The 21,122-nt window shown below is 50.4% G+C and overlaps 2 protein-coding genes and 1 long non-coding RNA gene across 20 annotated transcripts in view; 2 read left to right on the forward strand and 1 right to left on the reverse strand.

The window, feature by feature from the left end:
• Positions 1-21,122, forward strand: part of ARHGEF9 (Cdc42 guanine nucleotide exchange factor 9) — a 178,806-nt gene that overhangs the window by 59,763 nt on the left and 97,921 nt on the right. Inside the window, exons 1-3 of one of the 18 annotated variants that reach the window (XM_084535020.1) lie at positions 11,446-11,500; positions 14,380-14,463; positions 15,474-15,535. The exons of 11 other annotated variants lie outside the window; for them this stretch is intronic. In XM_084535020.1, coding sequence (XP_084391146.1) covers positions 15,506-15,535 — 30 coding nt within the window. In that variant the 5' untranslated portion in view covers positions 11,446-11,500; positions 14,380-14,463; positions 15,474-15,505. Of the gene's footprint in view, positions 1-11,360; positions 11,512-14,379; positions 14,464-15,455; positions 15,536-21,122 lie in introns of those variants that run through there. 6 more of the 18 variants (XM_084535009.1, XM_084535007.1, XM_084535006.1 and 3 more) reach the window with 6 other exon arrangements.
• LOC311444125 lies at positions 4,830-10,387 on the reverse strand. The gene is made up of 2 exons (XR_014697659.1): positions 10,307-10,387; positions 4,830-7,971 (listed from the first exon to the last, which is right to left on the reverse strand). It is a non-coding gene; the product is annotated as an uncharacterized lncRNA (long non-coding RNA).
• On the forward strand, positions 11,146-11,325 carry LOC311444124 (uncharacterized protein; the record flags this gene model as incomplete). Its single annotated transcript, XM_084535026.1, has 1 exon — positions 11,146-11,325. The coding sequence occupies one exon, from the start codon at positions 11,146-11,148 to the stop codon at positions 11,323-11,325; it is 180 nt and encodes a 59-aa protein (XP_084391152.1).

The raw sequence follows: 21,122 nt of genomic DNA on the forward strand, positions 1-21,122 counted from the left end.
AGAGGGCCGTGGCTTCTGCATTTTGCGTGCCAGTTTTACAACCTCAGCAGTATTTGAAGATTCTCCGTGTATCTCTTTATCATCTGAAATTAAGGTTAAAAAAAACAAACGGATCACAAAGCAGAGAGCGGCAGCACGTGAGGTGAATCCAGCAGAGCTCTCTGCAGCAGCTTCCAAGCAGGGATGCAGGGGGCAAAGAGCCTGGCTGCACTGCCAGCCCAGGGTCCTGCTGTGGCGTTTGGTCCACCCAAACTCTGCTCTCTTTTTTTTTCAAGGCCAGGATGGCTGGACCAGGTGTCCTGGCCACGTGCCAGCGCAGGTAGTTCCGTTCCATCAATGTCAGATTTTGCTTGCTGTTACCGTAGGTGAGTCCCTCTGCTTTTCAGAGCACTTTTTGCTGGATTGTACTGGCGTGCTCTGCTAAACAAACCAGGCGTCCCACGCTAGAAGTAGCTGCATCTCCCCGAGTCAGTGTGAACGTTACCATCTCGGTCTCCTGGCTGAAACGGGCTGTAGGAATGCGAAGTGGTTTTGCTCCTGTTGCTCCCCGGGAAGGTCGGCCGGCCCGCTCGCACGCACCAGGCTGCCTGCCATATGGCAGGAGCCCTACCCTTCCCTCGAGAGAACACCGGGCCAATTTTCTTGAGCTCCGAGCCTCTGAATATGTTTTTTGGATTCTCTTTTCCCCCTTTGTTATTTTATGTACGTCTCTGAAAGAGCAGCAATAGACGTTTATTTTGGATAGCACCCCTGGGCTTGGCTCTGCTTGGGCACGGTGCTCTGAAGGTAGATTTTGGACTGGTGCTGCACTGCACGGGGCTACTGGAGGGCTGCTTGCTGTCCCTCAGCCCTGCTTGGCTTAAAGAGTCGGACCCACTCTCTTAGTCATCTGTAAGAAGCATGTCACTATATTTTACAAGTGATAGTACCTTTTGTTCTCATGGCAGGTGGTTCTTTATTTCTAAATTAGCCCCTCAAACCTAGCTATTATTCCATAATATTAAGCTGTCGGGGCTTCCTTTTTTCTCCTTTGCATGTGCTGCCTTCCGTTTTTTAAACAATTAATCTTTTGCCAATTATGCCAGCATCCCATGAGGGTATTTTACATGCTTCATTGGTACTAAGTTGCTAAACTCCGCTAGTATCTGTTTTTAACCCTGAAAGATGAAACTAATTGTCACTGGTAGTGATGAGAATAAATCTCCACATCTGATCAGCATTGCAAGTGTGGTGATGCTTCGGGTAGGTCTGCACAGAGAATATTGATCGGGCGTGATAATGAAACGAGTTGGTTTAAATCACGCCACAACACAGCCTTTTCTGGAATAGGGTTTTTTAATCTGATAAGGACAGAGCTTTTTTTCCCCAAGCCTTTGTGTTTATTAAAGGAAAAACGAGCTTGCCTCTTCATTTTTACTTCCACACATAGAGTCTAAATCTGTACTTAATGTTGTGCCTGTGAAAGTCCAAGTGAGCGCAGCCATTAGCTTCGGTACGTAGCATCCTGGGCTGTTCTTTTTCAGCCACGTACAGCTCTATTTTTCCAGTGCATGTTGGTCAAACGTTTAAAATCAATTTGTGGTTGAAATTTTACATCGCTGTCAGAAGCAGAAAGTAAGCTATTGGAAATCACCACAACATTGAGGAAGATTTCAGTGCATAAAAGCGCCAAGTGCCAGGAGCCGTGACGATGTCCATGGACAGGGCAGGTCAGCAGGCAGGAAACTTCCTTCCATTTTTCCTTACTGATTCTCCTCCACTTGCCAGGCTGCAAATCAAAGCATATTTAAAGTAGAAAGACTCTTTGCATCCCATAATCCCGAAAAGCTCAGTGTGAAGTCAGGAGAAGAGAAGGGCAAGAAAGCAGTTTGGGTTGGATTTTCATTTTTGAATGAAAATCATTTTTGATAAGCAAATGCGGTGGGGAGGGGGAAGCCAGGCTGGCATGGGATGGGGAAAGGGTCTTTCCGTGTCCAGGTACTGGCAAAGAGTGGGGCCTGGGAGGCCCAGAGCACCCTGTGCTCCCCCAGAGGTGGAGGGGAGCTGCCTGGTCGGTCATTGCTGTACTCTGCAGCCTAAGCAAGGGGGGGCCCTTCCTACAAGAGTGGCTTTTGGAAAGTTTCGTCCCACTCATCCTGGGATTCGTTGTCACCGAAGGTTGGTATTTGGGTTGCGAGAGCTCTGCACATGCTGCAATGTCATATAGCTCCCAAAGGCTTATGTCCGTGCTACCAAGTGCATTTCTCGGGGGGATTTTTTCTCTCCTGTGTGGTTTCTCTTCTGTTTCCCAGTTCACTTCCAGTTCTGAGCTTCTACAATCTGTCTGTGAAGCCCCCCGCTGGCATCGCTGTAAGAGTGCGCAGTAAATGTCCAGGTTAAGCAGGAGGAGATGCTACACAAAATAAAACCACTTGGATAAATACCAGCTCTATGCTGCTGATTGCCCTTGCGTCAGTCCCAGGGCTGGCGAGGGGGAGGCCTGGCTCTAGTCCCACGAGCAAACCGTGGCTCCGTGCCCCGCTGCCTACCTGCTGGGGAACAGGCGTGACGATAACTTCCCTGCCTCCTGGGATACCTCCACGATTCACTGGGGATGTCTGGAAAACCCTTCGAGACTATTGCAGGTTTCGTATCGCATGGGGCAGGATGCGCTCACTGCAAAGCCACCAAGTCCCGCTGTCCCTCCTGCTTCAAGGTGTCGGTGCTGGAGCACAGCACCCTTGGTAAAACCCAGTGGGTTTTGAACTGCTGAGAACCCCATTTCCTTGTGTGCGGGCAGAGAGGTTTTTCTTTTTTTTTTTTTTTTCTTTTTTAAAGACTTCTTGAAAAATCTCTGAAATGCTTCAAGCTAACATCTTAATGTATTTATGACATTAGCTGCTTCTGCTCCAGAACGGTTGCTCTGAATCTCTTTGAGCCGGGCTGTTATTTTGAACATGACTAATTCCCTGAGTGACTAAGCTCTTAGATAATAGGAAAAATTCATCAAGTTATCTCAGTCTCCAATAGTTCCTATTGTTATGAAAAGGCATCTTATCAAGAAATAAATAAATAACGCTCCCTATTATGTAACGTGGCCGGGGAAGGAGGAATGTTGCTGGAGGATGGCAGAGGTGTGGTGCCGGGCAGTCCTTCCAGGCTGTGCAATCCCCAGTGCCTGTTGCAGTGAGCCTGGCTGCTGCTCCGAAGCTCTGGTTATCTCTCCCTGAGCCCCCAGGGTTGGCTTTGGATGCAGAAGTGCTTTTTGTTCAGCTGGCATCCCAGTTTCCCTCTCCCCATGGCTGCCATGCTGCAGGATTCCTTGGGTTTAACCCGAGATAACGTTGGGCATGCGGTAACTCAGACTGCACCTTTCCGGACATCTCTTTTTCTCTTTTGATGCTGATATTACGGGTGATAACAAGGAGTGTTTCCTGTTCCATTCCTGTACCTACTGAGATCCTGCTGGAATTCCGACTTCATTAGGTTGTCTTGCGTTGTTTTCTTCATTACGTGAGTGTCAGGTTCAATAGGCTATTCCCTCTCCTTTTTGGGGGGGGAAGCAGAGAGATGGAGAAAATGATTTATATAAAGTAAGTCTCAAGCTCTAGGTTAATTTGTGTGAAGAACATGAGACCCGTGGGTCAGCCTCTTAATCAGATGGTTTTTTTCTTTTCTCAATATCTTGACAAGGAGCAATCCAGGGCAGCTAAAACTACAGAGTGGCAGAAGGGGTTTGAGGAGGGCTGCAAGGAGCTGGAGGTGACTTCTTCCCTTCCTTACCCTTCTTGCCTGAAGCAGGGCCGTGCCTTCTGCTCCTGCCTGCCACAGCGCCGTGTCGTGACCCTCAGTAAGTCACAGCATCGTGCCTGGGCTCTGCTTCCCTAATTATACACGGCGGAAAACTTGTTGTTTCCCTCAGAATAAGCTCTGGCTGACTGAGCAGCAGAAAGAAGTTGCAGCCCCACCAGCAAGCACTGCGTCAGGGCTCCCAGGTTTGTAAGCCTTTGTATTTCTCGTGGTGCGCCGAGGTGATGGTCTGATCCACAGAGAGCGCCGAGCCCTCGTGCAGGAATGCTGCTGCTCATTAAACCCACGCTTTCTGCAAGGTCAGTCAGAAAAATAGAGCTGGAAACTTCTTCTTCTCTTCTGCCCCTTGGCCCACACCGTTTCTGACAGGGCTGCTAGCGTGTGCCTCGTGGGTCGTGCCGTTTCCGTGCTGCCCAGCATCTTGCTCTTGCACTGCTAATTGCTGGACCTCCGCAGGCTCGGGCAGGTGAAAATACTCTTTTAGGGTTGCTTTTTAACTGTGTAGGAAATGCGGCATGTGGGGTTTCAAAGGATCTTCCTGGATTGTGTCAAAACTGCCATACACCCTTTGATCCTCCTGGTGAAGAGCTTTCTCTTCTCTGCTTCTGTGCAGCAGGGTTGCTCGGGGACTGCATCGGGGACACTGACCCTGGGTTTAGTGCCGTAGTTTCTCGTGGGTGATGGCTTTTTTTTTTTTTTCACTTACCACTTTGTCCAGGGGTGTGTGGTTGTGAAGACCTCCACAATTTAATTTCAGAAGCGCTGGAGTTCCCCTAAGCATGCCTGGGGGGGAGCGGTGGAAGGAAGGGACTTGTCTTGGGTTTTTCTGCAGGTTGGGCTTTTTGGTCTTATTCCCAAGCTCAAGTGCAAGCCCCTAAGCCTGAGATGTAAACTTAAGAAGTAAATGTCTGTGCATGTTTTGGGGCCAGTTTTTCAGACAAAAGAGAGCTTATGTAAGGTTACAACGAACGTCTGGACGTTGATGGGTCAGCTTCTAAACTGAACTTTCTCAGCCCCTGCAGTCTTTTTCTGTGACCAGGGTAATTGATGTTACCTTGTCTGATTTCTGCTGGATTTGAAGCTTTTTTTTTTTTTTTCTTTTTTTCTTTCCCAAACTGAGAGTCTGAAGATGTCTCTACAGTTCCAGCTGGGATGTGGAGCAGATGTACGTAGAAGGGAAAACAACACGATTGCCGGGGGCATGAGATTTTAGTCTTTCTTAATGCTTTAAGTTCACATAAACTTAAAAATAGAAGTTTCCTTTTTCTCAGTGGCATCCTGACAAGCCCAATGGAATCAACCCCCCGGCTGGGTGCTCTCTCCATGCCATCTGAGCTTGGATTCGTGTAGTGTTACAAACGCTGTGAAACCTGGTGATACCAGCACTTGGCTCCCCATTGTGGCACACCAAATTCTGGGCAGAGCTTTGCAGCTCTGTGTGCGCCATCACCGTGCCGGGATGCAGGTGACACCCCATCAGGGTGCCCTGCAAGGAGCCTCTGGGCACCTGGTCAGACCCCAGTGACACGGCTTCGGCTTTATCTCCCCTTCCCAGCATGGTGCAAGTGATTTAATTCAACAGAGCACAACCTGCTGAGATGCTAGATCCGTTTGCAGAAGGAACCAGCATTAACTGAGGTCTCCAGAAGTGGTCCAAGGCCAGCAGGTTAGCGTCTGACACGTCCCTGCTGCCCTTTGCGTTGAGACTCCTGCATCTGGAACGTGGTCGGTTTTCAAGAGGGCTGCTGCACAAACACATCGCAGCCTCCTTGGGCTTCCTGTGGTGGTTGTCTGGCTCTTTGTATTAAATGAAATGGTCATAAATAAATTGATCTCTGCACTGGGGACATCGTTGTGTTGTATAACACTTCTTGTTTGCTGAGATAAAATTAGAACAGGCGAAGAATGGGAAAGAGTTCCTCTGCTGCAGCTGGCCTGGGCTCTGTACGTTTGTGTATGTAACGCATCTACCAAGGGGTGACCTTTGAAGTTCAGAGTGGTGCTTCCCATCTTGAGGTGAAATTCTTGGTTTTTCTTTTCATGGAATACTGAGAGCAGTGACCTGGAGATGCTCAGGTCCATCCCCGTAGCCTCTGAGCTTTGTGTAGCACTCTTGGCCAGGCGCTCATGCAGGTTAAGCACACAGCCAACTCAACCTCCAGCAGTGCACGGCGCTCTCCAAACATTGCAGAAGTGGGCTTAGAAATGTACCTTGCGCTTTTTCCTGCACTCTCAGCCTTGCTGCAAGAGCGGCTTGCTTCATGGGTCGTGCCCTGCTGCGTTCCCCATCAGCCTTCTCTCCCCTGCCACTGCTTTGCAGGCTCTCATCTCAGCCTTCTCCTCAGCAGTTCTCCCTCTGAAGTCTATTTCTGCCTTGCAGCTTTTGAGATCATCATCTTATCCTTGCCCCCCTCTCCTTCTCCTTCTTTCCCCTTTGTCTTTCTGTAATTGCATTTTATGTTAGTTCTCTAAATGAATCCTTTGCTTGTCTAGCTATGCTGTGAATTTGCTAAAGCATCTCATGCAGTTAACAGGGAAGGGGCTGGACGAGGCTGAGCTGTTGCTGTCACCTCCCCACCTTGCTTTCGTGTTCCTCTCTCTGGTAGAGGACACTCGAGCTGCTGTGGGACAGAGGGGGAGGTGAAGTGGAAACTTTTAAGGGAGGTAGGTAGAGCGAAAGGAAAGGTAAGAAGGGCAGAAGAGAGAAGTTAATGGAAGAAAGTCCCAAATTGATGTGGACAGTGAGGAAACTGCGTTTGAAAGATGGAGTGGGCAGGCAAGGAACAGCGGGCAACTGGAAAATGCAATGTTAGCTTCCAGAATCAGCACCGCGAGCCCACATCTGTGCAGATAATCGTATTGAAGAAAATCATCCTTCTGGGGAAGTTTAGCAAATCGTAATCCCACTAGCCCTTAATCTCTGAAGCCCTGAACTAGTTCCTGGCTAGATTTAGAAAACCAGCATGCATTTGATGGTCCTTGCATAATCTCTGATAGAGCCGATGCCTCAAACCCCACCCCGGAGCCTGGCAAGGCGGGCAGCAGCCAGAGCGTGGCCCAGCAGAGGAGCAGCTGCACATCCCCTGCCCACACGTCCCCGGGTACCACTGCTGCTCATTCCTCCTCATGGGCAGTATTCCTGGGCTCAAACAAAAAGTTCAAACTCCTTTCCTGGCGCCCTGTAGGTCTGAGATGTGGCTTGTGCTCCACGCGGGAGCACGGCAGAAGGAGCTGGAGCTGCTCAGGACCGAAGGTCGCCAGCAGCTGATTGCCCCTGGTCCAGCCCAACTCCCCCATCACTATATCCCCACTCGGCACCACGAGCAGCCCCAGGATCTGTTGGAAACTTTCACGGATTCCCCAAAAGCTCGCTGTCTCTTGGCTGGCTGCTGAGCGTGTTTTCTGGGCCCGGCAGAGCTGCGGTGCTCGCGGCAAATCCCCGAGCTCAGCCCACTGCAGTGGGTCACTCGTGGGACTGTCTCGGGGTTGTGAGAGCTTTGTTTTTGCCATTAACAGGAGGTGGAGCTGGTGTCAGGAAAGCAGAGATGCCTCTGCATGTCCAAGGGGCTGCTGCAGCATAGGGTGTTAATTCGTGCAGGGGATCTACAGCAGAGCAGGGAACTGGAGCTGAAACCCCCGTGCTGCCGCCTGCCTTTGGGCTATCCTGCTATCGTGCAGGGACGGTGCCCCTGGCAGCGGGAGCTGGGTGTTGGACCTTTCAGCGTGCAAATCCTGAGCCCTTGCTCCCGAGCTGTAGCTGCTCATTGAGCTGGGAGCGCTGGGTTGTGCTAATTGCCTGAGACATCCATAGGAGGGAGTCGTGGGACATGGCTGAGCCCACGGCGCCGCGCACTCGGGCTGGAGGGGCTGGCATCACCTGCTGCAGAGGCATGCCTCAGAATTGCCATCATCGCAATTAACGTTCCGAGGGTGGCCCTTCTGATTGATTTGGCAGTCCCGAAAACACCGTCTGTGTCCGTGTGTGTACGGCTCCGTACACCTACCTCTCTGTACAGCTGTGGTGTGTCAGTGGAAGTCCCAACCCTGTCCTTACCGGTGTGACTGGTGGAAGGAGGGTTGCTAGAGTTCAGAGCTGCTTCCTCATGCAGAAGGAGCCATCCCTGGCCTTGCGTTACAAACCGTGCTCCCGAAAGCTGCTGTGATGTCGGGGCGTGTGCTGTGCTGCAAGGGCAGGTGGCATTTTATGTAACTGTTACACGCCTTTTCTTCCTGCTCCTTACTTTAACTCTATTCAGAAGATTAGACCGAACTTCTCAGAAAGCATTACATCAAGTTAAACTTTGGGGTGGTTTTATATAAACCTCTGATGTGTAGGTGTTCTTTTGCAGCGAGGCTTCCAAGAGAAAGTAGCATCCATTTCCCTAGTAAAATTAACATTTAGCGCACGCGGAAGGCATGGGAAATTATATAAGGCAGCAAGTACCACCGGGAATACTCTGAATAATTTAAACGGGAGCCTCTCTGCAGTAAATCTGTTTGTGCTGATCAACCCTGATCCACACCCAGCCTTCCTATTTACATCCGCGTGCAGCCGGGCACCCGGCACTTCCCCGCCCGATGTTTCGGGGATATTTTGGGGCATTCTCTCCGGAGGGGGGCACGGGGAGGACGGAGCCTTCGGGCATCTCCTCCAGCCCCTGCGGCCGGCAGGGAGGGACGGCGGCGGGGTCCCCGCAGCCATCGCCCAGCTGCTGGTGACGCACGAGCTGCATGTGGGGTGAGGGCTGGGGGGGACCTCCTGCCTGCGGCTGGCAGCGGTGCAGGCAGGGGGCTGGCTTCGGAGCCTCTATTTATAATCTCTGCCCTCCCCTCCGCTCTGAGTGGCTCAGCGCTTGCAGGATGACTGCCTGAGAGCTGCCAGGCACATCGCTCGGAATGAAATCCTCTTTTTTTTTTTTTTTTTTTTTTTTCCAGCTACGGAAGTGGCTATTGAGCATGTGTGGGAGCTGCTGCACTGTTTTTCTGGATGTTTCTCAGGCCCCCGCTGCTTTTACCTGCCCGGTTTTTGTCCCCCCAACCCCGATCCTACACACGGAGGCACCAAGGCTCCAGTTCTTGGTGGTGGGAGGATGCGAAGGGCACGGGCTGTGCCTGCAGAGGCATCTGCAAAGATGGGAGAAGGGAGAAAACCTCCGCATGGCTTTCCATAGAAGTAAAGCTGAGCCTGAGCCTCCTTCCGTGCTCATTCCAGTTTAGAGGAAAAGATTGACTGGCCATAAAGGTGCCTCTATATCTGGGCCCCTTGCAGGTTGTGGAGGGGTCGCTGTTATTGCTGAGAGCAAAACTGGAATTTCCTGGGCTTTCATGGGAGTTCAGAGCTGGGCTTTGGAAAATTGCCCCAATTATTTTGGGAAGGGATGGTGACTACAATAAACGCACCACGTCTACAATTCGGTTGCTGTTCTGATTGCCTGTCTAATGCAAATTTAGACCAGAGTGCTTATCCTAAAAATGCATACGTGATGGGAAGTGCAGGTGTGGAGCCCGGTGTTGCAGCGGATCCATCACCTGGGCGCAGCCTGATAAGTGCTGACACATGTGGACAGGGGCGGGTTTCGAGCAGGTTTTTGTAAACATGCAAGGGAAAAGTCTCCCCTCACAGTCCTCTTGGAGGAGGGAGACTCTGTTTGAACAGAAGGAAGGCACAGCAGAGCCCCCGTCATCGCCTCCCTGGGCGATCTCTCCTCTGAAGGCTTTTTGGGGTAAATATAGGAAAAGCGTGCTCCTTTGGAGGGAGCCTTCCAGCAGAGGGAGGAAATAAAATGAGCCTTGCAGCAAGGAGCTGGGTGTAGCATGGGTCTGAACGGTAAGGTGGGGTAGGAGCATAACCTGACCCGTTCCTTCCTGATGGAGGTACCTGCCCTGGAAGGATGCTGTGAGGGGAAAAACACCGCCTCCCGGCCACGTCTGCTCAGGTGTCAAACACCAAAGTCCTCCCGAGCTCTTGACAGAGAACAGGGCTCATTTGGTGCATTTTGGCTCCGTGTCTGTGCGCGAGTGCCCCGGGTGTGCTGTGCGGGGCAGCGCTCCTGGAACGCGCCCATGAGCAGCCCCCGTGTGCACATTGTGGTGTGTAATGCATCGGCATTGGCAGCACTGCTCTGTTTGGCTCTGCCTGTAAAATCATTTGCTTTTTCCAGCTGAGCGCATCTTTTTCTGTGTGTATGTGATTCCTCTCAAAGGTAACTGCTGGGGCTGGGACCTGAGAGCAAGGTTTGGGGTAGCGACTGGCATCTGGACCATAAATGTTGAGTGCGTGCGTGAATTTAACGCAGGAATCAGCATTGCTGGTTGCTGTGGAAGGAATAAAGATCCCCACCCTGCTCTGCCTCCATGCAGCTCTATCTGTGGAGTCGGAATTCAGTTTACAAAGCAAAGCAGTGCGGTGCTGAGCGGCGAGGCTATGCGATGTGCTTGTGACAGGCTGGTGCGCACAGCGCTGCGCAGAGCTGAGAAGTGATTTTCCCCCTACAAAATTCCCCCATTACAGGCTCACAGCGAATTTCCACGTTGCGAGGGGCTGCCTCGTCGTTAGCTCGGCTGCTTTGCTTCCCGGCTCTTCCTCCTGCTCCCATCCCTGACGTGAGCAGGCTCCGAGCAGCACGGGCTCTGCTTGCAGGTCTTTAATATTTCCCATCCGAAGCTTCGCGCGGGCGGTGCAGACGGGGCAGAGGTGTCCCCGCCGCACAGCGCCGGCGGGGAGCGGGATCTGCATCGCACAGAAAGCCTGGAGACGCCTCTCCTGGAGCTCAGCACCGGCACCCGACCGCCGCACCGGCTTCCCAGCCCCACGCACGGCTCTTTTTTTCCCCCGAACCGCCGCAAAAGCAGCCGGGCAGACATGCCTGCATGGCGCTCCCCGTCACGGCGGGCGGAAGATGCGCGTATTTATGGAGCCAGCGCTTCCTTTTGCGTTTGACTGACAGCCAGGATCCCTTCGCTGCCTGGTCACTGGAGCTGATTTGTATGCGCAAGGGTCCGCCTCGCACCGAGAGATGCAGCCGCAGCAGCTTGCAGAGCTGTCACACTCACACAGGCTTCTTATCTGCACTGGCTTGACGAATTAAAAAGCAAGCCAGCCAGCAAGAGCGAGACCGGGAGAGAGAGGGGGGAAGAGAGAGAGAGAGAAGCTTGCAGACAGCGCTCGCTTTCTTTTCCTAAAGGAAGGATTTTGCATCTTTAGTGCTCACTGGTTGTGATGATGCTTCACTTAGCGGGCTCCAGAATGAGCTAGAGACAGCAGATAGGGGGATAAACTCAAAGCAGACCACAAACCATTCCGAGCAAAACCAAAACCAGGAACAGTTTTCTCCTTTATTCTAGCATGGTGGATGTATGGACAGTCTTACAGAGCAGAGGTTGACTTCTCCAAATCTACCAGCCCCACATCTCGAACACTACAGTGTTCTGCATTGCACCATGACCTTGGATGTTCAAACGGTGGTCGTTTTTGCAGTGATTGTGGTGCTATTGCTTGTGAATGTCATACTCATGTTCTTCCTGGGCACTCGTTAAATGGATTTTTTCTCCTGAGCTGTTGGGGGCTACTACTTCCACTAGCAATTCAACAAGAGAGCAAGAGCGAGAGAGAGAGAGAGAAAGGAGAGAGAGAGAGAGAGAGAGAAAGAGAGAGAGATTTCTTACTGAGGGGGGAAACGCGTTGAGCTTCAACATGGCCTCGCTGTGATATGTATGACGTTGGTATATTATCTCTCCCTAAATCTTTTGTCATGTCTTGTCTTTTAAGTATGCCTGTAAGTGTAGCTGCTTTTGCCTGGGTTTTAAATGTGATAAATAATAGTAATGATCCATTCATATATCGTGCTGTGCTGTGGAGATAGAGCTGTACATATTGAGTTAGAAGCAGAGTGAAAATATCTTTCTGTAATAAGCACTGCCTGTGTTGTTTTGCTTCCTTTAAAATATAGACTCAAGTTAATAATAAGTCATTTTGTTCGAAATTTCTAGCAAGCAGTTAATGTGCAATGTCTGTGAGAGTAACCATGTAGCTGCCAGGTGAGAGGTGGTGTGTGCAATTGAATCGAGCTCTGGACATTTTTAAGGGGGGGGGATGAGAAATCCTATTAAAGGATTAAATCTTTGCTAAAATAACATTCAGGCACAAAAAGGGGAGACAATCTCTAATTTCTTTATTTATCTGTGTTGCCTCGATGATCTGACTTGATTTCTCAATATTCAGCCCCAAAGCCTCCAAATTCTATGTCCCCACTGATATAACCTGCTCCTTTCTTTAAAGATGTGAGAGGGATCGAAACATAACTGCTGGGCTTTTTTTTCTGTTTGTACGTCTTTTCTGTCTTGGCAAATTGGGAAGGAGGAATCAAAGATAAAAAGGGGATGCATGCTTTGTTTTTCTTTGCTAAAGCAACAGATACGGAGGGGTTGGGGTTTGCTTTGATTTCTGTAGAAATCGTGTTTTAGCTTTCTTTTGTGCGTGTGCATTTCTATATATTATTTTTGGTAATGTATGTAAGAAAAATCTTTGCCCACCTTAAGGATCATGAGATTTTGAGATGGGCTGTTTTGCTTGACTTTATTTACATTGATTTTCTGGAAAATGAAGTGCTGAGCTGCATATTATAGGCTTGCTGAAAAGGTGTCCAGTAGTTAGAGGTCCTTCTGTTGGAAGATGTCTGGACCAAAATTGCAATGTTTACGGCACGAAAGCAGAGCTGGCTGGGGGGCTCGAGCTTCAGAGCATGAAGTTTAGTGAGGATATGAAGGGAATGTCTGAAAAGAGCAATGCCTTTTCATCTCGGAAATATGTCTCTGTATGTGAGTAGTGTTTCTGTTAGAAATCTTATGGCTATATATATTTTTTGTGTGTTATTTTCCCCTTTGGAAAAATCAGAATTGCTCAAAATATATATTTATATAACTGTAGTTTGAAAATGTTTACATCTCTTGCTAACGTTCACTGGAATTAGGTTGCTTTGCTAATTTAACTAGTTGGTGCCAACTCCAGCTGTATTTTTCTATCTGATGTCTTCTACTAAGCATGGGGAAAAAAAAATCAAGTAATTGATTCATAAGGACTTGGATGGAGCTTAGAGATGGAGACTCAGCTGTTTCCATGTGAGTGTCTGCTGCAAGTTAAATGCGGAGATGGACTTGGTTAAGAGCAGAGTTCTTTTTGGCTGGTGGCATGATTGGAAATTAAGTTAAACAAATGCTGCGAATCTGGTGCTTTGAAACTGTCTTTAGCTGTAAATAAGAGAGGAAAAAAAATTTCCTGAGTCCCAGGGTGGTGACATTTGGCCACCTGAGCTGACAAGAGGTGTTTAATGGCAGTAGCCCATTTAATGGCCAGAAATGCCCAAACCTGGTGACACCAGCCCAGCACAGCCACTCGGGTGCCTGCTGGCTCTGCGTCCTCCTCTTCACTTGTAGCTGTCCGTGGGAGAGGAATCCGCTTCCCTCCGGAGGTGATTGAGTGAATCTTCCATAAAAAAAAAAATAAAATCATTTGGATGCTGAGGATGGTTCAGATTGTTAAACAGCTCCAATTTGCTTTATTTTCCTGCTAGCTCTGTGATGTCTGTAGTTTCAGAGGTTGCAGGATCTCTTGGAAATGTAATAAATGAACAAAGATCACCAAGGAAAGGGAATCAATCAAACAACAGCCAAACCAATCCTTTCGGCGAAACGGTTTTAAGTGACATAGTGATTCGGAGGAGCAAGGGTGGAAAAATGAGTAAAAGCCAAAAAAAAAAAAACAACAAACAGCAAGTTAAAAATAGGATGCAACTGTGGCTGAATGTCTGTTTTCCTTAAGGTTCGAGCTCTGGTGTGAAGGTTTTACCTTTCAATACGATTTCTACAAGGAATGCTCGGCACCTATGGTGATTTTCTGGCGCGAGCAAGTGCATTCCTTGGTCCGGAGCTCGTGCATCTGGGGCGATGCGTGGCGGGGTGCCCGCGGCGGTGTGCCTTATCGCATGTGTGTGGGGCTGCTGTGTCCGGGCGCTGCCTCCTGCGAGCCCCTTCTGGTTGCAGCGGTGGCATTTGGTGTAGCTGCGGGATGGCAGGCTGCTGCGGGACCAGGGGTTGCTGGAAATCCAGAGATTGCTGGAAATTACTGTGGTTTTTGTCCTTTTTTTTTTTTTTTTACCCCACGATGAAAGGCGCTTAAGAGAATCGATGTGATTTTATTGCCACTTCTCTGCTTTTTGTTCTCCCAGAGGCTGGTGGGTTCGCAGGCAGTAAGGTTTATGCAGAGCACCGTGAAAGTTCAGCGCAGAAAACTTGGAGCGTGGTGTTAGCAATGCTGCTCTCGCTGTGTGGGGCACCCGGCTGGACTTCAGGGAGAGAGAGAGGAGCGTGACAAGTGAGCCAGGGCTGGAGCTTTCGCTCGATCAGTTCGATCTTGTTTTCCCACCCCACAGTCCTCAGTGGCCACCTTTTCGAGAGGGCCTTGAGCCACCTGCCCCAACCCTGCTTTTGTAGCTTTGCACCCCCAGTTTTGCATTTTCCAAGCCTGCAGTTGAGCCTCCAGCAGCCTGGGGAGCAGGAGCAAGGCGAACCGCTCCATTTTGCCGTACTTTTCAGGAGCAGCTCAATCCGGGACGACCTGCTTTGGCTGCTTTTTGGGGTGACAGCGTTCCTGTCGCTTGTGGTAGATCCCCTGTACTCGTAAGTGACCGTGCTTGCAAAATTCACGGTGTAATTTGCACGCTGGAAAATAGCTGTGTGCGGTGGAGCTTTCCTTCCCCCTGAGCTCCGGGGGACGACTCGGGTTATGCTTGTGGCTCTGTGGGGTCAGCCCTGGGGGCATTACCCCTGTAATTCACCCCCGTTTTGCAAATGTTGAGCTCTTCATCTTTGCGGGGCTACTGAAGCCCAGGGCCGGGGGAAGAGGGGCCATCCCTTCAGCTAAGTCACAGCGCTGACCCTCCGGAAAACACGGCCCCAAGACTAATGTTCATTTGTATGCAGATAGGATATTTCGAACGCATAAAATCTCTTTCAGTGATTGCTCCTGTGTATTTGCTAAGGCTGGGTGATGGGAGACCCGACTTGCTGTTTGTCTGCTTAAGCAGGATTCGATGTTATTTGCCACAGGATTCATGAAAATGCCTCTGACTGTATCATAGCAACCCTGTCTCACACAGTCCATAAAAAGTCCATTCCTCCTGAGCGGCAATTCGCTGCCTTAAAGATTCAGGCACCCTTCCTGACGTGGGGAAGGGGTGCGTTTCCCTCTTCCCATGCTTCAGAAAAAGCATACGTGTCGGGATGGCCGTGCTAGACCTGTGTTTGCTGTGATTTTAAGGCTCTTTCCTTAGGCTGATGAGGGCTTGCTTTCATTTCCTTATAGGCTTCCTCCCCCCCCAGTCCCTCGGATATTTCCCACCTCTGTTTTAAACCTCACATGACAAGTGAAAAGGGGGCCGGGACAGCTCAGAGGTCACTGACGTGATGGCTCTTCTCTGTCCTGCCATTTGGCTTTTCCCCCGGGATGGCAGCGGCACGGCGCTGGCTTCTGCTTTGTGGTGAATGAAGCTCTGCCCTGCCCGAGCCCCGCGGTGGAAATGCAGAGGTGCTTTCTCACCCTGTGGGTGCATGTTGTTCAGAGCGGCGTGTTCACCTGCCTCCTGCCCCCGTCTGTTTGCATAATGTGCTTATATTTCTTTTCGGATCAGGTATTCGGTACACAGCCCAACCGCTGTGTCTAATGTCTGAAGGAAAATTGCCCAAAATCCATGTAAGTTTTTTGTCGTCGTTGCTTTAATTTGTGACTAGAGCCCCTCTTATGTCTTGTTCAGTTCATTTTGATGTCGTTCCTCGGTTTCTGTATTTCGTGACTGCTGGTTTTGACTGGGGACAGGCTGCTCTTTGTGTGCAGTGCTTGCCTGCATGTCCGTGTGTTCTGCCTGCATTGTGCCTCTCTGTGCTCTGTGGTGTTAATAACGCGTCTGTGGCGGCGAGCAGGGGGCTGCGTTTGCAACGTGTGTCTTTCCGAACGGCTGTGATAGTTGTGTTCAGCGTGCATCTCGTAATTAAATGTAATCAGAGCTGTCGTGGCCAAGTGCATTGATTCGTCTCTTAGCTGAGGTTTCTCCAATGGCCAGAAGTTAGGAAGCTGGAGGAAAACTCCCCCAAAATGGCATGATAACTGCCGTGTTACGAGCAGGACGGGTTTGTGTCATGGTGACAGCGGCGGCCCAGGAGCGTGCTGCAGGGTCCCTGCTCTGCCACTGCCGTGCTGTATGGCCTTGGGCATGTTCCTTTGCCTTCCTGCAGCTCCTCTTCCCCAGCTGTAGGAGGGGAACATGGCACGTTACCTGGGCATGGCCAAGGTTGGGCACCTCCTCCTTCCCTTCCTGCAACGTCCTTTCACTGCAAATTGGGGCCGGGTGGCAGGGCTGTGGTGATACTGAAGGGCAACGTGTTGGCCCTGCTGCATGTGGTAGGATTTTGCACGTTTGGGCTGTTGTAGATGGCAAGCTGTAGCGATTGATGCTTCTGGCTAAAAATAGATGCTTTTGGAGGAAGAGCTGCTGCAGGAACCATGTTTTTTCTGTTGTTGTTTGGCTGAATTTCTTGTGACCCTGGGTGGAAATGGGTCTTACTCTGCAAGAACCCACAGATGGCCAGGTTGTCTCTAACCCCATTGTCAACCTTGCCAGCAAAGGGCCGTGCAGCCTTGGATGCTTGTTTCCAGTTAAAACCAGTTTTTATGGAGTATTACCCTTGCCTTGTCGGGAACATCTCACTGGCAGTGTGCTCGCTGGGACGGCTGAGCTTGGGACAAGGAGCCCTCAGAGCTCCCTGTGGTGGACTGCGTTGGGCAGGCCCGAAGCTTTAAAGGAGGGCCATGGCGGGTGAAACAGCACTGACATGAAGGTATTTAAAGAATTAGGGCTGGATTTTTTTTTCACTGGGACCAGATGGGTCTGGGGCTTTGTGGGGAGAGCTGTTTTCGTCCGATGGAGCTGCTCTTGGTGGGGATTTTGGAGGTCCCAGTGCAGCAGCGTCCAGGAGCAGAAAAGTCTGCCTGTGCTCATGTGGAAGGTCCCATGTGGGTTAGTGCCTGCACCTTCTTTGGCATCAGCTGAGACATATATAACATAATGTATAGACTGCTGGCAAGGCTTGCGTTTCTATTTTAGGCAGCATCTCCAGCTAAGTAAAGCAGGGGGTACGCTGCAAGCCGCTTTTCTCTGCGATCTGTAAGTCTCCGAGAGATTAACTCTTTCTGTAGCCCTGGTGCCTTTCTCTGGGATGTGACCAGGACTCGTGAGGCAGACAGTAGGAGCCCCGGGGAGGGCTTGGGTGAGATGAAGCAGCCCTGAGGTGGTGGCACCACAGCCACCGAGGTGTTGTGCTCTAAGCAGGTGGCCTTGCCCCACGGGCCTAGCGCGGGGTAGGGCCCCGCAGCCTGATGGCCCTTTGTCGTCCTTGTGGGTGGGATTGCATGCAAATTCCCAGGCTGTTAGATTTTGAAGCTCTCTTACTGCCCCGCCACGAGTGTGGGCAGCCGTGTGCTCCAACATCCTTTTCTCCTCGGGCTAAGCTGCTGTGGTGATGCTGCCATGCCCCCGGCCCTGGGGCAGCCGCATTTTGTGTGCAGGCCCGGCGGCGGGTGGGGGAAGGCCGCGTGCCCTGTCCTGCTGCCATCCCCAGCACTGCTCCCGTGGTGGCATTTGGGGAGCGTGTGAGGATGGAAATAGCCGACAGGAGGTTCGTGACGTGGGTAGGGGCGTACTAGGGCATGCTGGATGTGCCCCGTGCCACCAAGGAGCCGACTTGCCCTCATCAGTGACCAGGTGACGATGCCGATTGTTTTCTTTGCATCAGTTCCCGTTCAGTACCAAGGTATTTGCCCGTGTGTGGCTGCTTCTAAAGAGTTAAGTTTGTTCCCTGCCAATTCTGGGGTCTGGAGCCACTGCTGGTGAGCTCAGAGCGTGTGGCTGTGGAAGTGATTGCAGCTCACAGCCCAAAGGTACTGGCCGGGCACGAGGGTTTGGGAACTAACAAGGATCCTAATTGTGTAGGAGATGTTTCTTGGAACTGCGAAAATGCAGTATGGCCTCAGCTGCACAACGATAAATATAAATTTAGAGAAATACCCTGAGGACCAATCTTTTACTCTGATAAGCAGCGGGCTAAATTGCTGGGCATATCTGCGAAAAGTTTTGTCAAGAAATTTTGTTCAGTTTGAGAAAATAAAATCAGGACCTTGCTGGCAGTAACCAAAGGCATTTTTTTTTTTCTGAAGAATTCATATTCCTCTTGCTATTTTTGATGGTTCCACTCTTCTGTATTATATTCGGTATATCTGACAAGGTTTTCTTAATAGGTTTTGCATTGAAGTTTCTGTTCTGATACCAAATTTAGGAAACACTTGTTATCTAACATTCTTTCTTCCTGGCTTGATAAGGTAGTGATTAATTTTATGCAACTCTCTTTCCTTATCTAGTTGAGCTTCAGTCAGTTTTATTGTAAACTTGGAAAAATGTGATCAATCTTTAACGTTTGTTTTTAAGGTTTATTGCAAAGCCTTTTAGGTATGCTGTGCGTTTGGTCTTCTGTGGAGTTCGGTGAGAATTAAGTTAAAAGTAACAATTATAGAACAGGTTTTGAATCCAGATAAAACATTTTTAAGTTTCTGTAGAACAAGAATGAGCGTCCTTCAAATGGCACTCGTCTCTGATGTAGGTTTAGGTATTAAATTAGAATTTTATTGCTCTAGGGTTGTGTATACGCGAAGCTGGGTGCACAGAACGGGAATGCTGATGGTGCCCGCATGCAGCAATGCGTAGATGTGCACATACCTGTCTGATGCAGCGACCAAGGAGAGGAGAATTCCCTCTCCGAAGGGCTGTGTAAGGTGAGGAGGATCAGAGGCATTCTGTTCATTTCTGCCTTAGACCATTGGGAAGGGCTGTGGGGCAGCAGGACTTGCACCAGGTGCTTTTGCCCAGGTGTGAGGGCAGGAGGAGGAGGCGGTGCGAGCAAGGCAGGCACGGGGAGCAGGGCACCCGCTGTTGTCGATGCAGGGTGTCTGCCGCCACTTCGTGATGAGGAGCTGACATCTGGATAGATTTTCAGTCTCCTCTGGTCCAGGGTAGATGAATCTCTCATCTGATGCCCAGCAGCAGATCGATCCCATCTCCTGGACACCAAGGGTTTTGCAGAAGCATCTAAAAGTCTTTTCTAAAGAATTAAAAGTACACGCACGCTCAGAGGAAAGGAACTAAACCTCATAGACCTACAGGCTGGCCACAGACATGCGCAGGACTAACCAGCTGCCTCGTAGGTCCTCAGCCAGGGCACAACGTGTGTTCACAGGCATTGCCAGGACCAAAACCCCAGATTTACAAAATTTTAGGAACCTCTGGCCCCACACCCCCACTGCACCCAGCACCGTCCCCTTAAATAGCGTGATGTTCGCAGCCTACTGCCGTTTGCAAATTGTCAAAGTGGCCCAAAAGCCATTTTTCCAGCTCAGTTTTAAGCTGAGTCTGAGACTGTGCCGAGTCCCCAGAGCCCAGGTTTGGCGGGAGCTTGTAGGCAGCGCGTTCCCAGGGCTGCTGCTTTTGCCATCCCCCCTGTAGCTTCCTGGTTTCTTGTTCTCCTCCCACACTCCCTGCATTAAGCAGTTGCTGTGTTTTGCCCCAGAAAATGGTGCTGGTTTAATCCATCTCCAGTGTGTGCGTGTGGAACAGATGCCAGGCCCCGCTCCTCACGCACACACGACACGCAGCAGTGAGCATGCATGTGCCTGCTGCTGGGCGCCTTTGTGAGTATTTATCTGGACAGATAGAGGGAAACAAATGCATTAAAACACGTGTGCATATGTTTTCCTTCCCAGATATATTTTGAAAAATATGAGTCAGCAGCAGGCAAGAACATATTACATAATCTCTGGGAGTGAAGAAGCCCTTGCCATTTATTAGGAGGCAGGCTTTCTGCAAGCAGCATTTTTTAGCATCATGTCGTTACCGCACATCTGTGTATGCCTCTCTGTCAAGTGGCCTTATTTCCATTGTACATGGTAGTGACCGATTCGGCAATGTCGTTCCAGTACCCTGGGTTTTGTTGTATTTTTAAAACCGGCTGCAACAAGAGCAGAATCTCGGGTCTGGGCTGAGGAGGATGGCATCTCTCCTCTTCCTTAGCACGTTTCCCTGCAAGGACTCTGCGATTTTCCTTTTTGGTCTCCCCCCCACTCCCCACCTCCTGCTGTTTTCTATAAAATCTCAGCGCCGAGAGAAATTGCACAAGAGTGCAGCTGGAAATAAACGTCGCCCCCTCCGCCTACCCTCTGCTCGCGGCCGCCCACCTCCACCGCCTACCCCCAAACGGGAGAGTGAAGTCAAGAGCCACTTTTAGCCCTCGCCTCCTGGCTCTCCCCACAAGCCCGTTTCCGACGCCTTGCAGAGTGCTGCGGGGGAAATTCGGGGGGTCTAACGCCGTCTTAGTGGCTCCTGCAGCCATCCAGCCCCGTCGGCAGTCATGTCATATGTCTTGGCATTAGGGGATGAGAGAGGACACGCGGTTTTCTTGTTCACTAAGCATCCCAGAGAGGGGGAGCGTTGTGAATTATGGAGAGGCAGAGGAGCACAACCAAAAATCCTGAGTGATATGGGTCTGGCTCGAGTCAGCAACGTCGTGGGCTTCAATCCCATGTCCTGGGCTAAAAGGGTGCCGCGTCGTGGCACACACGGGGGAGCAGGAGCAGGGCACGGCGCAGAGGGCGCGCTGGGTGCTCCCATCCTCTGCACAGCGCCGTGTCTCAGTTTCTCCATCTCTAATGCCAGGCTTAATTCCAGGCCGTTCAGTGGAATTGCTTCATTTCTGAAGGATGCTTTGAAAGTCTAGGAGGGGAATAGGCAGCGGTAGCATTAAAGAAAATAAAGAGAAGGACTTGTTTGCTTATTTTTAATTTGCCCAATAAAACTAAAGGTTTTGAACTGCTTTCATCTCCCAGGGCACTGCAAATACTTCCGCTGTGGCTAAGCTAGCGGTTGCCTTTCAAGCAAAGAGAATGCTCTGTTGTGGTTTTAAAATATCAAAGCCTTCCCAAGGAGGCAGTAAATTGCCATGCTGGCTGAAACCAGGAGTGCAAGTAGCTCCGTGCCCTGTCTGGGATAGTGTCTGCGAGAGGAGCCGTAGAGAAAATTGCGAGAGCCGCAATAATTGATGGTGATGGAATAACCTGTTTATCCAGAGCGCTCTGTCTTCACCCCCATTAGCTTGGGGGTTTCTGATGCTTGCAGACACGGGAGTTTAAATCTTCTGTATTTCTAAAACCGCAGAAACCTCGGCCATAAGCAGGAAATTCT

The sequence above is a fragment of the Aythya ferina genome, assembly GCF_964211825.1.
Source record: "Aythya ferina genome assembly, chromosome: 13".
Taxonomy (NCBI): Eukaryota; Metazoa; Chordata; class Aves; order Anseriformes; family Anatidae; genus Aythya; species Aythya ferina.